Genomic DNA, 16,109 nt, shown 5'->3' on the forward strand with positions numbered 1-16,109 from the left:
TAGTATAGCAGAGCTCCCTGTACCCTGACTTGGTACCTCCGCCAAGGACCGCTTCCTAGATGGAACAGGGGACAAACCGCAGCACTTCTGCCCACAGTCGCTGTGGCTTGACTGGGGCCCTGGAACCGCTCCTTCCTGGGGTCGAATAGGAAATTAGCTCTAGTCCTTACAAGGACTTTCCCCGTTGAATCCCCTGCAACCTGGAACAGCAGACACAGGAGTAAATCTTCTTTGCCTCCAATAACAGGACAACACACAGTTTTGGAGTGTAAGCTGGAATAGCATTTTAATGGAGGCACACTGGCCTTTTATACAAGTTTCCCAACATGGGTGACATCCAGGTGGACCTTGTTGGGCACAGGGACATCCAAAAATCATCCAGATCGGTTCAGGGCTTCAGGAATTTCCTGTAAGTCATAGTTTTGACCGACCATGCATATGGTCCTATGCCCAAAACAGTTCCAGACAAATCAGTGCTAACAGTTGGTCAAGTTTGGTAGTCTTTCACAAGTTTCCCTGCAGGGCCCATAGTCTGTGGGCAGGAGGTTGGCAACAAGCTCCTCCAGGAGCTCGGGGCAAACTCACTTGGAGAGGGGAGTTTGTCACAGGAGAATTTGACTGGAAAAGTCCTTGTAAAGGGTAGAGCTCCCAGGACTGAGTGTCGTCCAGTGCCTGGGGGTGTCTAGAGCGAATTCCCCATTCAGCTCCAGGAGGAAGCGGTTCCAGGACCTCAGTCAAGACACGGCGACTATGGGCAGAAGTGCTGCGTTTTTTTTCCCCTGTTCCAGCTAGGAAGCGGTCCTTGGCACAGGTACCCAGCCAGGGGTACAGGGAGCTCCGTTACAAACGCTGATAAACCGGAGGAATACCAATAAAAGATAACATCTTAGCCCCCAATGTCCCTAGGCACCATACCTGGGAGAATATCTCTGTTGCAAAAGAAAGTGGCAATAGGAGAATGTGTGAAAGTGAAAGAAAACCTCATTTTTTTTAACTTATCTCATAAATCTAAAGAGTATAAAGTAGTTGGGCAGTGAGCCATAAGCAGAATCCTTTGTGACCTATCCAACCACATGTAGAACTGATGTAGATCAGAACCCATAGGCATAGTCTCTAAATCCATCCAGCTCCTTTGACAGAGGGGGGAAAAGTCATAGGACCATTTGCGCTAGTTAAAGGGACACAATAGTCACCTGAACAACTTCAGCTTAATGAGGTTGTTTAGGTGAGTGCTACACCTACCCGGAGCCTTTTTCTTGTAAGCACTGTATTTTCTGAGAAATTGCAGTGTTTACATTGGAAGCTTGGAACACCTCTTGTTGCAGTCAATCAGACGGCCACCAGAGGGACTTCCGAGTTCAGAGGCCCTAAAAAGGCCTCTCGTCCGATGCATTCTGGGTGAATACATCAGACGGGCTATCAGCACACAAAGCACTGTGAACGCGCTTTGTGTGCTGATAGCCTGTCAGCACTGCTGTGGGCGTGGCTTCAGCTGACAGCTGAAGCCCGAACCCACAGGGACGCTATCTGGCCACAATAGTGGTTGAAGGGGGGGGGGGAGACCTACTCTCCTTCCCCCCCCGGCCCCCACCCCTGTGCGGCGGGTGGGGGCCCTAAAATTAAAAATAAGGGGGGGACCTACTGCCCCCCCCGGCCCCCACCCCTGTGCGGCGGGTGGGGGCCCTAACATTCTCAATAAGGGGGGGGACCTACTGCCCCCCCCCCCTCCGGCCCCCACCCCTGAGCGGTGGGTGGGGGCCCTAAAATTCACGATAGGGGGGGACCTACTGTACCCCCCAGGCCCCCACCCCTGAGCGGCGGGTGGGGGCCCTAAAATTCACAATAGGGGGGGACCTACTGTCCCCCCCCAGGCCCCCACCCCTGTGCGGCTGGTGGGGGCCCTAAAATTCACAATAGGGCCCCCACCAGCCGGCCCCCACCCCTGTGCGGCGGGTGGGGGCCCTAACATTCTCAATAAGGGGGGGGACCTACTGCCCCCCCCCTCCGGCCCCCACCCCTGAGCGGTGGGTGGGGGCCCTAAAATTCACGATAGGGGGGGACCTACTGTACCCCCCAGGCCCCCACCCCTGAGCGTCGGGTGGGGGCCCTAAAATTCACAATAGGGGGGGGACCTACTGTCCCCCCCGGCCCCCACCCCTGAGCGGCGGGTGGGGGCCCTAAAATTCACAATAGGGGGGGGACCTACTGTCCCCCCCCGGCCCCCACCCCTGAGCGGTGGGTGGGTGCCCTAAATACAAAGGGGGGGACCCTAGTTAACCCTTCCCCCCCCCCCCAAAAAAAAATATCTCCCTACCTACCCCCCTCACCCTAAAAATAATGAGGGGGACCTTTAACTAAAAACCTGTAAAAAAAAAAATTAGATAAAAACAACTTACCATTCGATGTTTTCTTTCTTCTAAAATCTTCTTTCTTCAGCCCCAAAAAAGGCCAAATAAAAAGCCATAATAACCGACGCAATTAAAAAAAAAAAAAAAACCCGAGCGCAAAAAAAATAATCCATCTTCACCCATGGAGGGCTCCACGCAGACTGAGCTCCGCAGGGCGGGGGAAGGCTTATAAAGCCTTGCCCCGCCCTGCAATTAGGCTAAGAACACTCTGATTGGTGGGTTTGAGCCAATCAGAGTGCTCTTTGTCATTTTACAAGCGTGGGAAAGTTCTTTGGAATTTTCCCATGCTTGTAAAATGACACAGAGCACTGTGATTGGATGGATTTCAAGCCCTCCAATCACAGTGCTCTGTGTCATTTTACAAGCGTGGGAAAATTCCAAAGAACTTTCCCACGCTTGTAAAATGACACAGAGCACTGTGATTGGATGGATTTCAAGCCATCCAATCACAGTGCTCTGTGTCATTTTACACAGCGTGGGAAAATTCTTTGGAATTTTCCCACGCTGTGTAAAATGACACACAGCACTCTGATTGGCTTAAACCAGCCAATCAGCGTGTTCTTAGCCTAATTGCAGGGCGTGGCAAGGCTTTATAAGCCTTCCCCCGCCCTGCAAAGCTCAGTCTGCGCGGAGCCCTCCATGGGTGAAGATGGATTATTTTTTTTGCGCTCGTTTTTTTTTTTTTTTTATTGCGTCGGTTATTATGGCTTTTTATTTGGCCTTTTTTGGGGCTGAAGAAAGAAGATTTTAGAAGAAAGAAAACATCGAATGGTAAGTTGTTTTTATCTCATATTTTTTTTTTTACAGGTTTTTAGTTAAAGGTCCCCCCCTCATTATTTTTAGGGTGAGGGGGGTAGGTAGGGAGATAATTTTTTTTTGGGGGGGGAAGGGTTAACTAGGGTCCCCCCCCTTTGTATTTAGGGCCCCCACCCACCGCTCAGGGGTGGGGGCCGGAGGGGGGGGGGCAATAAGTCCCCTCCTTATTGTGAATTTTAGGGCCCCCACCTGCCGCACAGGGGTGGGGGCCGGGGGGGGACAGTAGGTCCCCCCCCTTATTGTGAATTTTAGGGCCCCCCCCACCGCTCAGGGGTGGGGGCCGGGGGGGACAGTAGGTCCCCCCTTATTGTGAATTTTAGGGCCCCCACCCGCCGCTCAGGGGTGGGGGCCGGGGGGGGGACAGTAGGTCCCCCCATATTGTTAGTTTTAGAAAGCGAGCTGAGCTGTCAGTCAGACAGCTCAGCTCGCGAATGCGCATTCCGCGCACATGCGCGGTAAAGCGCTCAGGTTCTTCATAGGGCGCTGTCAATGCCGCTCTATGAAGAACGCGATTGGTGCAGCGCGAAGCCGCGCATGCGCACCACATCGCGATGACGCTTCTCTCTGAGAAGCATCCTATTGGGCCCCGCGATTTCGTAATTTTGACGAAAAAGGGGGCGCGGCATGGCTGGGATCTCGGCGCTGGAACAAAGGTAAGTTTTTAATATAAAAAAACCTCGAAAATAATTTTTAATCCAAGAAAGTTCATATAAAAGCCAGAAGGAAGGCTGGGGACCTGTCTTTCTTGCTTTTATATGTTGACTATAGAGTCCCTTTAAGCAGACTTATAACAGATAAGAAGATTAGGAAGTCCCAGATTCATGGCACTCTTGGGACAATACAAGACCTTTCTGTCAATTCTAACCATCCTCTTGTTGCCCCAAATAAAGCATCTATAGCCCTCTGCAAGTGATCTAAGACCCTTTTTAGTATGAGATAGGACGGTCCTGAAAAAGGATGATGTTATCAAACAAAGGCAGTATAAAACATATTACAACATTATTACAAACATCACCACAGGCAAATTGTCAAAGGGATTACAATTAGAAAGGAGTAGCATTCATTTACTTTTAGAATATTTTCAAAAATAAGTGACAGAATTCCTGAATTTCCTGACTTGCACAAATTGTTATTGAGATTCATCTCACAATAATGTTTCAGGATCTAGGAATTCTCTAACTGCAAACGGTAAATGATGTCTAGAATAAGGTTCCTGCTTCATAATTCCAAGTTATACCACTGTGTGTGTTAAAAAGAGGTATTGGGATTGCACTTGAGCTGGAAAGGTAAGTACCAAGTGTGTGGGCTTCACATCGGGTATATTTTCATCTTTACGTAGGGATGTGCATCACTAATGTAGATAAAGTACATTGACAAGCCTGGCAAAGGTCTGAATGAACAAGAGGATGTGCTAAGTATCCATTGTGACAAGACAGCTTATCTTCCTATTACTACCAACCATTATAGCCATCCTTTTGTTGCTTTGATTGAATTTCAATTACCCACTTTCCACAAAATCCCCAATATTGCACATAATAGGGCTACGGTTGTAAAATCATGCATGGTCTTAAAAAGTGAAATTATGCTGAGACATTCCTAAAGCAGTGTTAAAAATTGGCTTAAGTTATTTCATATTAGATATATATATTTGAGGATGCCAATCCTAATTTGAATAATAGTGAAGGACTAACATAAGATTTTGTCAAAAAGTCAACCCTTCAAAACGAAAAACAACAAATTAAATATATGGATTGAAAATATACCTGCTAATAAACAGAAATAGTTCTAAATACAGCATTAATATTATATTCAAGCTACTATGGCAAGGTTTAATGGAATGTTTTTTTAGAAACATATGGTTACAGATAATTAACATAAGTGGGGGAAAAATTACCTGATTCACATTCAACTCTTGTGGTGTTGAGTTCAGCAGTTACATCAACAAAGTGGCATATTGAAAACAATCTGCACCCTCTAGAACAGGCTCCAAGGACAGAATCCTGAAAACAGAGAAAGAACTATTGTAAAATTTGGCTTTGATAAAGCATTTTTAAATAATGTCTTACTACTTTCACCACCAATCTATTTGTTGTGAAAATAATATTATAATATTAAGTGGTACATTTATTTTTTCCATGACTTGCACAGTGAGCACATAAAAGTACATGTTGATGTATACTTCATACATTGGGAAGTATGAGATTGGGACAAGTGATCAGGTCCAATTTGGGTTTTACCAATGACGTGACTGTCTAGCCGGCCTCCAATCAACAAGACCTTTAAGAGAGTTCTCCTGAAGCACTCTTTGCAGGGTCCTAGTGACCATTGACAGCACTAATGCATCTAATGGTTTTATCAGAGTCCATACAGATGTTCAAACAGCTACTAGATGCATACTTGCAAAAACAGAATATTCAAGGATATAATCTTTCAATAACTGCTTGATCCAAGGATAAATCTGACTGCCATTCTGGGGTCAAGAAGGATTTTTTTTCCTAGCTTGTTGCAAAATTGTGCTTCAAACTTTTTTTTGCCTTCTTTTGCCTTCTTTTGGATCAACAGCAAAAAACTAAAGGCTGAACTTGATGGACGCAAGTCTCTTTTTAGCTATGTAACTATGTAATGATGCACTCGTGCTGTGCTACCCAAGGACATGTCTATGGTGTTCCCAGATGTGGGACACTAGGTAACAAAATTGTGATGGACTGTCCTGATGAAACCAGGACTTTTGGGGAGCATGATACTTTTATAAATAGACCAGGAGACCACTATATAATCTGATCTTTATTGACGTGGGTAAGCAGTGTTTAACCCCTTAAGGACTTAGGACGGTTCAGGACCGTCATCGGCATTTTTGCGTTGCCGACCGACGATGGTCCTGAACCGTCCTAAATTTAAGATGTACTTACCCGATCGTCGTAGTTTCCCCGGCGGCGATCGGCGGTGCTCCCGTTGTGGGGAGAGTGCCTGCAGCCCAGACAGTCTCCCCATGGCGGATTAGGACCCCTGTGGCCATGTGATCGCCCAACAGGGCGACCACATGGTCACAATAGGTGTCCATGTGTCTGCCTGCAGGGGGACTGTCTGTGCTGACAGGCAGTCTCCCTGCTGCTGTAAAATCCTAAAAGAAAATTAAGTTAAAGTGAATTAAAAAAATTATTATTATATCTGTGTATATATATACATGATATACATGATATATACATGATATATGGACATATATTATACCTATATAATATGTCTATATATCATAAATATAATGTCATGCTAAGTGTATTTTTATATTAATATGCACATATATTAATATAAAAATACACTTATAATTAAATTACACACGTATATATATAATATATATAATAACTATATATATTGTATATATATATTATTATAAAATACAAATAATAAGTAATTTAAATTAATAATAAAAATAATAATAAATAATAAAAATTGTAAAAAAAATTATATATCTATACGAAATTTTATTCTAACTGTATTTTGATATTAATATATACCGTATATACTCGAGTATAAGCCGAGTTTTTTAGCACATTTTTTGGGTTAAAAAAAACCAACTCCGCTTATACTCGAGTCAATAGTCTGTATTATGGCAATTTGCATTGCAATAATACAGACTGGGGGAGAGGGGGGCTGGCAGAGCTGTAACTTACCTCTCCTGCAGCTCCTGTCAGCTCTCTCCTCCTCCGCGCCGTCCGTTCAGCACCTCGGTCAGCTCCCACTGTAAGTCTCGCGAGAGCCGCGGCTCTCGCGAGACTTACACTGGGAGCTGACAGAGGGAGCTGCACGGACGGCGTGGAGGAGGAGAGAGCTGACAGGAGCTGCAGGAGAGGTAAGTTACAGCTCTGCCAGCCCCCCCTTCCCCTCACTGAACTGACAATGCCACTGGACCACCAGGGAAGGAGAGCCCCTCTCCCTGCCATATATCAAGCAGGGAGGGGGGACTAAAAAAAATAATTAGTAACAATAAAAAAATAATAATAATTAAATAATAAATAATAATACAATAATAATAATTAAATTAAATAAATAAAAATAATAATAAAAAAATTAAAATAATAAAAAAAAAAAAATTGCCCACCCCCCACCAAGGCTCTGCAACACACACACACACACACACACACACTGCACTCATACACACACACTGCATTCATACACACACACTGCACTCATACACTGCACTCATACACTCACACTGCATTCATATACACATGCTGCACTCATACACACACGCTGCACTCATACACACATGCTGCACTCATACACACACGCTGCATTCATACACTCACGCTGCATTCATACACTCACACTGCATTCATACACTCACACTGCATTCATACACTCACACTGCATTCATACACACACACTGCACTCATACACACACTGCACTCATACACAAACTGCATTCATACACACACTGCATTCATACACACACGCTGCATTCATACACACACGCTGCACTCATACACACACTGCATTCATACACTCACACTGCATTCATACACACACACTGCATTCATACACACACACTGCATTCATTATACACACACTGTAAATAAATATTCAATTAATATATTTTTTTTAGGATCTAATTTTATTTAGAAATTTACCAGTAGCTGCTGCATTTCTCCCCCTAGTCTTATACTCGAGTCAATAAGTTTTCCCAGTTTTTTGGGGTAAAATTAGGGGCCTCGGCTTATATTCGGGTCGGCTTATACTCGAGTATATACGGTATATATTTATATCAACATACACTTAGAATGAAATTGTATATATATCTATGTATATATAAATAAATAAAAAGAATACAAACTATTCATATGTCCATATACAAAATTACATAAATAATTATATAAATATACACGTAGACTTCAAATATATAAATATGCATATATATTTAAATTCTACGTGCGTATTTGTGTAATATTTTTACATAATTAAGTTATTGTATTGATTGCAATTTAAGGGACCTGCCTGCCAACCCAGGCCGAAAGTTCAGTGAATTTAATTTGCTATCACTGTATTGTACCCTGTAACGTTCTACGACACCCTAAAACCTGTACATGGGGGGTACTGTTTTACTCGGGAGACTTTGCTGAACACAAATATTAGTGATTCAAAACAGTAAAACATATCACAGCGATGATATTGTCAGTGAAAGTGACTTTTTTTGCATTTTTCACACACAAACAGCACTTTTACTGATGATATAATTGTTGTGATACATTTTCCAGTTTTGAAACACTAATATTTGTGTTCAGCAAAGTCTCCTGAGTATAACAGTACCCCCCATGTACAGGTTTTATAGCGTTTTTGAAAGTTACAGGGTCAAATATTTTTACATTGAAAATGGCCAGGTTGGTTACGTTGCCTTTGAGAGCGTATGGTAGCCCAGGAATGAGAATTACCCCCATGATGGCATACCATTTGCAAAAGAAGACAACCCAAGGTATTATTGCACATGGGGTATGTCCAGTCTTTTTTAGTAACCACTTAGTCACAAACACTGGCCAAAATTAGCATTCAATTTAGTTTTTTACATTTTTAACACACAAACAAATATGAACGCTAACTTTGGCCAGTGTTTGCGACTAAGTGGCTACTAAAAAAGTCTGGACATACCCCATATTGAATACCCTGGGTTGCCTACTTTAAAAAAAATATGTACATGTGGGGTGTTATTCAGCGATTTATGACAGATAATAGTGTTACAATGTCACTATTGATACATTTTAAACATTTATGTTTTGAAACCGCAATATCCTACTTGTACTTATAGCCCTATAACATGCAAAAAAATAGCAAAAAGCATGTAAACACTGGGTATTTTTAAACTCAGGACAGAATTTTTCATCTATTTAGCAGTTTTTTTGATTTGCTTTTGTAGATGAGTAAAAGATTTTTCACATAAAAGTCAAAAAACATGTATTTTTTTCAATTTTTCATCATATTTTTTCATTTTTTTAAAATTTAATTACATGAGATTATATAAATAATGGTATGTAAAGAAAGCCCCTTTTGTCCTGAAAAAAACAATATATAATTTGTATGGGAACAGTAAATGAGAGCGCGGAAAATTACAGCTAAACACAAACACCACAAAAGTGTAAAAAGATGCCTGGTCGCAAATGTACAACATCGCAAAAACAGTCTGGTCCTTAAGGGGTTAAAGTTTTATGAAAAAAAGGGAGCGGAGGAGGTGCATATACAATAACAGTGCAATAGCAAGTAGCATTAACAGTAAGACAGTTTAACATAACGTCGGTATCACAGCGCTGTATTACATATTGGAGACTTAAATGTAGCAGGATTGCCACCCTTCAGGCTTTAGAGTTGTATTTGGCCAATATGCAAGAAATAATCCATGGAGCATTAAGCGGAGTACTGGCAGTTCCTGCAGGATGGTTATATGTGGCTGGCATTTTAAGTATGTGAGAATTTTCTTTCTTTTGAGAGGAGTATTTGCAACCTTTACATTCCAGGAGAATATTTTGAGAGAAGATTGAGTGTCAAGTCTTTATTTTGGAAGATGTTTCTAGGTTACGCGATTGCTTGGTGTTGGAGGGTAGAATGAGTGCCCATGCGGGCAGAATGTAGATCCACAATATAATATATATAATAACAAATTACCAATTGCCTACATCATTAGATACATTGTTTGGACACATTTTTATCATTGTTCATTACAATTATTCTCATAAATGCCATACAAATAAAGTATAGGAACTGAACTCTAGAATCTCTTTCTTCTTACTGAAGCAATTATGGAGTTAACGGAGTGTCCCCTCTCTCTTACTTTATGAAAGTCCCAATATCGAGAGAAATTTATAAAGTGCCACGGTTGCTTCCGATTTCCGCAAGATATGTTTTTTTCATGCCAAATTCCCTCTCAAACCTGGTCCTGCCCAAGCAGTGGATGGTCTTGAAGTGGGGGGTACTGTCACGGTGCCGGAGGCTTCTGTCGGCGTGACCACACTGAAAACCAGCTGTTTCTGTTTTTTGTGTCACTGACCTCGGCAAGTATTCTGACTATTCTCTAGTTAAGTCCAGCCATTCTAAGGCCCAGTAAGACATTACCTTTAGTTCTAGGTGTGACACAATTCTGCGTGCTGGATCAACTAGTATGCTGATAGTCCTTTAGTGGTCTCTACTCTCCCCTCCCCCCGTAATGGTTCTCTCCTCTCCCCCCCCCTTAGTGGTTCTCTCCTGTAACCACCTTTAGTGGTCACTCCTCTCCCTCCTCCCCCATAGTGGTCCCTTTTCTCCCCACTCCCCCTTAGGCGTCTCTCCTCTCCTCCCACCCCCTTAGTTGTCTCTCCTCGCCTCCCCCCCCCCTTTAGTGGTCACTCCTCTCCCCCCCTTTAATGTTCATTCTTCTCCCCCCAACCCCTTAGTGGTCTCTCCCCCCTCTTTAGTGGTCACTATTCTCCCCCCCCCCCCCCACTTTAATGGTTTCTCCCTCCCTTTTAGTGTTCCTCTCTCCCCCTCCCCTTAGTGCTAACCCCCTTCCCTGTTGTGCATCCTACCTCCCTGTGTAGCTTTTATTTCCTGTACCCGGCCGGACTGAAATGAAGTACTCTCTCAGTGAGCACTTCCTTTTAGTCTGGCTGGGTACAGGCGGTCCATGCCGCCTGGCCATGCTACTCAGATTGACTGTCTTGAGGGAGTGCTGTGCGCTTCCCTCCTACCGGGTTACTCAAATCTGGTGCCCCCCGGGCCGGTGCGCCCTAGGCGACTGCCTAATTCGCCTATATAAGGCGCCGGCCCTGGTCCTGGGTGATCCGGGACACGTTGGCACCTTACCGGTGACCTATGGCTGCATGCCCACAGAGAAGGATTGGTGTGCCAGCTGTGACACGCATGCCATAGGTTCGCCATCGCTGCTATAGAGTCTGCTTTTAAAGCATGTACACATGTACACATGTGTATAAAACACTTCTTAAAATCTTTCCTGGAGTCCCTAATGTGTGTTGCAAGTGTAAAATCCTACTTTTGGTGGGATTGTAAATGTACATGCCCCTCATGGGAGGTCATTCAAAGAGTCATTATTCACCCGTCTGACAACAATATCGACCCTGGCTTTTGTCCTCCAGGTCAAAGAACGAGAATGTTTGGTTCTTCCCCACTAGAGGAAGAAGGACCCTCTAACTGTGAGAGAATGAATCAACATGGTACAGGATAATTACTTTATGAAACTTCTGTTCACATCTACACATGGCAAGGGAGATAGGGCTGCGAGTTTAAGATATACGTGGGAATCCTTTCTCAAGTTGGAGATGTTTCGGTCATTCCCTGAATACGGTATAGAACTGCATCATTTTTATTTATGGTTACATTATTATCATGCCCAGCAACATGAATTCCTCTTTTGAAGCTGGGGCTCCAACCAAGTGCCACGTGTGAAATTTTACACACACATTGACCTTAGGTCTATCTTTTATCAGACTAGATGACTGTACCTCATTTGCCTGTGTTGCCTCATAGAAGTCAACCTTTTTTGATATGCTAAGTGATCATTACCAGTCAGGAAGCAATACTCTGCCGAGGGGTCTAATAAAATAAACCTGTAAAAATATTTGACTAATTCTACCTACTGGTATACATATTGATAATGGTGACAGCGTACCCTACAAATGGAATACAGACTTGATTACTGTAACTTAAGCTTTTTTGAAGAAACTGGTACACCTGCTCTATAATGTCATAGACAGGTTTTGCAAGATGGGTATGAAATGGATAAATTGCGACCATTTCATAGATGAAAATATATATTTCTGTATCAGGGGCACAGCAAAGGATGAGCATGTTTTATAGACACTACATTATAAAGAGAAGTCCTGCGCTTAAGCAGCAAGGACTACAACACACATCAGCCCCAATATATAGTAAAAACCAAAGAAAAGAAAATGTTACTTGCGCTTTTTCCTTAATCCCTATGTATATTTAGACAAATGGAGGTCATTTAGTTGCTCCAATGGCCATTGGAGGGATGCCCGCCTGCCAACGTCAAGGCAGACCCCCCCTAAGCGGGTCCTAACACTGACCCTTCAGCCTGCTTCCTTGAGCTTCTGGCAAAGATATCTCTAATGAGACAGAAAGGGGTATTTTTTATATACACCCCTTTACTTATTAACCCTTAATAGGGAACACATGGGATGGGTAGCAGCATTGTAACCAGGCTGTGTGATACAAAGTAAATACAAATACAAAAAGAGAAGTCCTGCGCTTAAGCAGCAAGGACTACAACACACATCAGCCCCAATATATAGTAAAAACCAAAGAAAAGAAAATGTTACTTGCGCTTTTTCCTTAATCCCTATGTATATTTAGACAAATGGAGGTCATTTAGTTGCTCCAATGGCCATTGGAGGGATGCCCGCCTGCCAACGTCAAGGCAGACCCCCCCTAAGCGGGTCCTAACACTGACCCTTCAGCCTGCTTCCTTGAGCTTCTGGCAAAGATATCTCTAATGAGACAGAAAGGGGTATTTTTTATATACACCAGTAAAGGGGTGTATATAAAAAATACCCCTTTCTGTCTCATTAGAGATATCTTTGCCAGAAGCTCAAGGAAGCAGGCTGAAGGGTCAGTGTTAGGACCCGCTTAGGGGGGGTCTGCCTTGACGTTGGCAGGCGGGCATCCCTCCAATGGCCATTGGAGCAACTAAATGACCTCCATTTGTCTAAATATACATAGGGATTAAGGAAAAAGCGCAAGTAACATTTTCTTTTCTTTGGTTTTTACTATATATTGGGGCTGATGTGTGTTGTAGTCCTTGCTGCTTAAGCGCAGGACTTCTCTTTTTGTATTTGTATTTACTTTGTATCACACAGCCTGGTTACAATGCTGCTACCCATCCCATGTGTTCCCTATTAAGGGTTAATAAGTAAAGGGGTGTATATAAAAATTACCCCTTTCTGTCTCATTAGAGATATCTTTGCCAGAAGCTCAAGGAAGCAGGCTGAAGGGTCAGTGTTAGGACCCGCTTAGGGGGGGTCTGCCTTGACATTGGCAGGCGGGCATCCCTCCAATGGCCATTGGAGCAACTAAATGACCTCCATTTGTCTAAATATACATAGGGATTAAGGAAAAAGCGCAAGTAACATTTTCTTTTCTTTGGTTTTTACTACATTATAAAGATTGGTGTCTGAATTAAACACAAGGGGGAGGCAGTTCCTACAGTTATGCCATAAATCTGCCCTATACTGTATACCATCTTCCAGGCTAGCTTGGAAATTTAAAATAAGGAAAAAGTGTATTGAAGCTATGAATGCAAATGAGCCTGCATGACTGATGCTCTCCATAGAAGCAGGTACAGCTTGCTGTAGTGGTAATGGTGCTTGGAGGGTTTCTTTAAGAAAATTAAGCCTATTCAACTTAGCGTTCTAAACAGTATATAAAGCCAGGAGAGCAGATATCAGCTAGTGATAGTACTGATGTTAGTCTAACTGATACATTAAGAGTTACAAAGTGGATTTATGAATCATGTCACGAAAATAACGTTATCATGGCATTTTTTTTGGTGCACAAATATCCCTTTGACAAATACTGGGCATTTAGTTTTGGGTTTTTTTTTTTCTCAACCGCTTCAGGTTTTTAGCATTGCATACTAATGTACGAAATGAGTCAGATAATTAAGTGTCCATCATGATGACTTCATTATTGATTTCTCTATGACTGCAGTAATCAGGAGTAATGACCCACTCAGCAGAAATAATTGGTAAAGAAATCCAACATAACAAATGTTTTGTTTTTTTTCCAAAAGAACGAAACTGGATATATGAGAGTATTTTTGGAAACTAAAGAAAAACTGTGCTCATTTCATATATTAGCCATGATTACCCTTATAAAATATGTAGTGTTTTCAGTCACCATCTGTTCTAACGTGCATGCCTTCTAACTGTGTGAAGTATGTGGATATAAAGAGGAAAATGTTAAAAAAAAGTGTCAGATCCTGCAGGTTGCAGCACAAGTTCGTTTCTGGCATCCTCCGATCGAGCTCTATCTGGAGTCGGCATCAGAGTCCGCAGGCATGTCCACCCAGATGTCTGGCAGCGATGTGAGGTTTTTCAATCCTCGAGGCTCTCGGTTTAGGTGAGTGGTTGTTGGAGAGTCTGTGCTGGGGTGCGAGTGGGTGCTGCCAATCAACTGTTGGTCTTTCTGCTCCTTGGAGCCCGTGAGTGCAAGATGCACAATAAAAAATAAAAAAAAGTGTCAGATCCTCCGGCGAATATGTTCCTCATTCCTATCACCATGGGCAAAGGTCTAAAAGGGAGCATGTCTGCCTGGTGTGCTTGAATGGTGATCATAGATGCAACAAGTCCAAATTTAGCAACATGTGTTTTGGTGATTCCCACTGGTGGCTCCAGAGGTGGAAAACCAGATAATAAAACCTTTGGCTGGGCAAAGGTCCCAAACTGAGACTGCTCACCTGACCAGGGGTCTTGTAAGATGTTATAAATGAGTACAGTTACATTCTATTAATGCGTTATAGTAATATGTTTACTGGAGGTAGCCATATTGCTTTTTATTTTCATTTCAAAGTGGATAGATGCTTTGCAAAAATACAACTGTATTCACATGATGGTCGACTAATATTATGAAAGCCTAATATGTGCCAATATAACAAAAAAATGTACACTATTATTCTCCAAACACAAGACTATCTTAATAAACAACGGTCATTTCAAGGTAAGTGAAACTTCCTTGACACCACTTAAAAGTTATCAGTTTTCAATTGCTCATCAATGCATGTAAATTAAAATAAAATAAAAAAAAACACTTTGAAAAAATAAATTTAAAAAAGCACTAACTATTAGGTTGTGCTAAAATTCAAGAAGTAATAGTTAGAAGTAATAGCTGAAGTGATTTAGGAGTTAACAGTGTCCCCTCTCTCTTATTTTTAAAAGCACTGAATTGGTCAGAATAGCTTCACTATTGATATTCCTCCAGAGGCTGAACAGAGTCGTGGAGAGGAGACCATCATGTCACTGGATTAGAAAGAAAGTTAAGATTATGCTAGCTTTAGTATACTAATAATCTTAATTTTAATAAGGACAGGAGGCGAATATTTTGCATAATTTTTCTTTACTCACTCCATTGCAGCAAAGAAAAAAAAACTGAGAACCAATCAAATATAAGCAGTGACTATTAATGTCTTGTCTTCACGATAAAACATTTTAATCAACAAGTGTTGTGCTGGACAACTGAGTCAGGAATTCCTGTGGCGGTTTTAACTTTCTTTCTTGAGGTTATGATATTAAATAGAGGGTACTTGCGCCCTAAATATAGGACACAAATTGATATTACAAGGATAGAATTCTGTATGTCTAGATATGTGGTTTTTCAAAATCAGATAACACAGTGTTAAATATTGTTTCCATTAATGCTCATGAGCTCAATTCACCCCAAAAAATGAGAATTTTAGTTGACCGCATATTATTTGTATTCAAGAGACCCATTGGTGACAAGCAGATGAAAAGTTTAAAGATTTATATAAGTTTAAATATTTTCTTCTTTACATTTATTAATGTTTAAAGAGAAAAAGAAAATAGGAGTAGCTACTCTATTTTCAGCAAAGTTGAACGTTTCTAGAAAACATCAGAGTACAGATAAAATGGGCAGATGGATTATAACAATTTGTAATACAGACGAGAAACTGTATACAATAGCTAATATCTATGTCCCAAATTCTTCCCAAATCCAGTATATATAAAAATTTGTCTCAAAAGTAGATCAAATCAAACAAGGATCAGTTATAGCAACGGGAGATTTCAACTGTGTAATTGACCCTAAACTAGATAAAAGGTCAGAAAAAGGTAAAAGAAAAAAAGTCTAAGAATGTGTTTAATCTTTTACCTGTTTTAGTAA

At 41.9% G+C, this 16,109-nt stretch overlaps 1 protein-coding gene across 1 annotated transcript in view; it reads right to left on the reverse strand.

Annotated features, from left to right (window-relative positions):
• TMEM59L (transmembrane protein 59 like) overlaps positions 1-16,109 on the reverse strand; it is a 78,492-nt gene that overhangs the window by 49,195 nt on the left and 13,188 nt on the right. The window contains exon 2 of the mRNA XM_063455405.1: positions 5,119-5,224. Coding sequence (XP_063311475.1) covers positions 5,119-5,224 — 106 coding nt within the window. The remainder of the gene's footprint in view (positions 1-5,118; positions 5,225-16,109) is intronic.

Source organism: Pelobates fuscus, chromosome 5 (assembly GCF_036172605.1).
Source record: "Pelobates fuscus isolate aPelFus1 chromosome 5, aPelFus1.pri, whole genome shotgun sequence".
NCBI classification, from domain to species: Eukaryota; Metazoa; Chordata; class Amphibia; order Anura; family Pelobatidae; genus Pelobates; species Pelobates fuscus.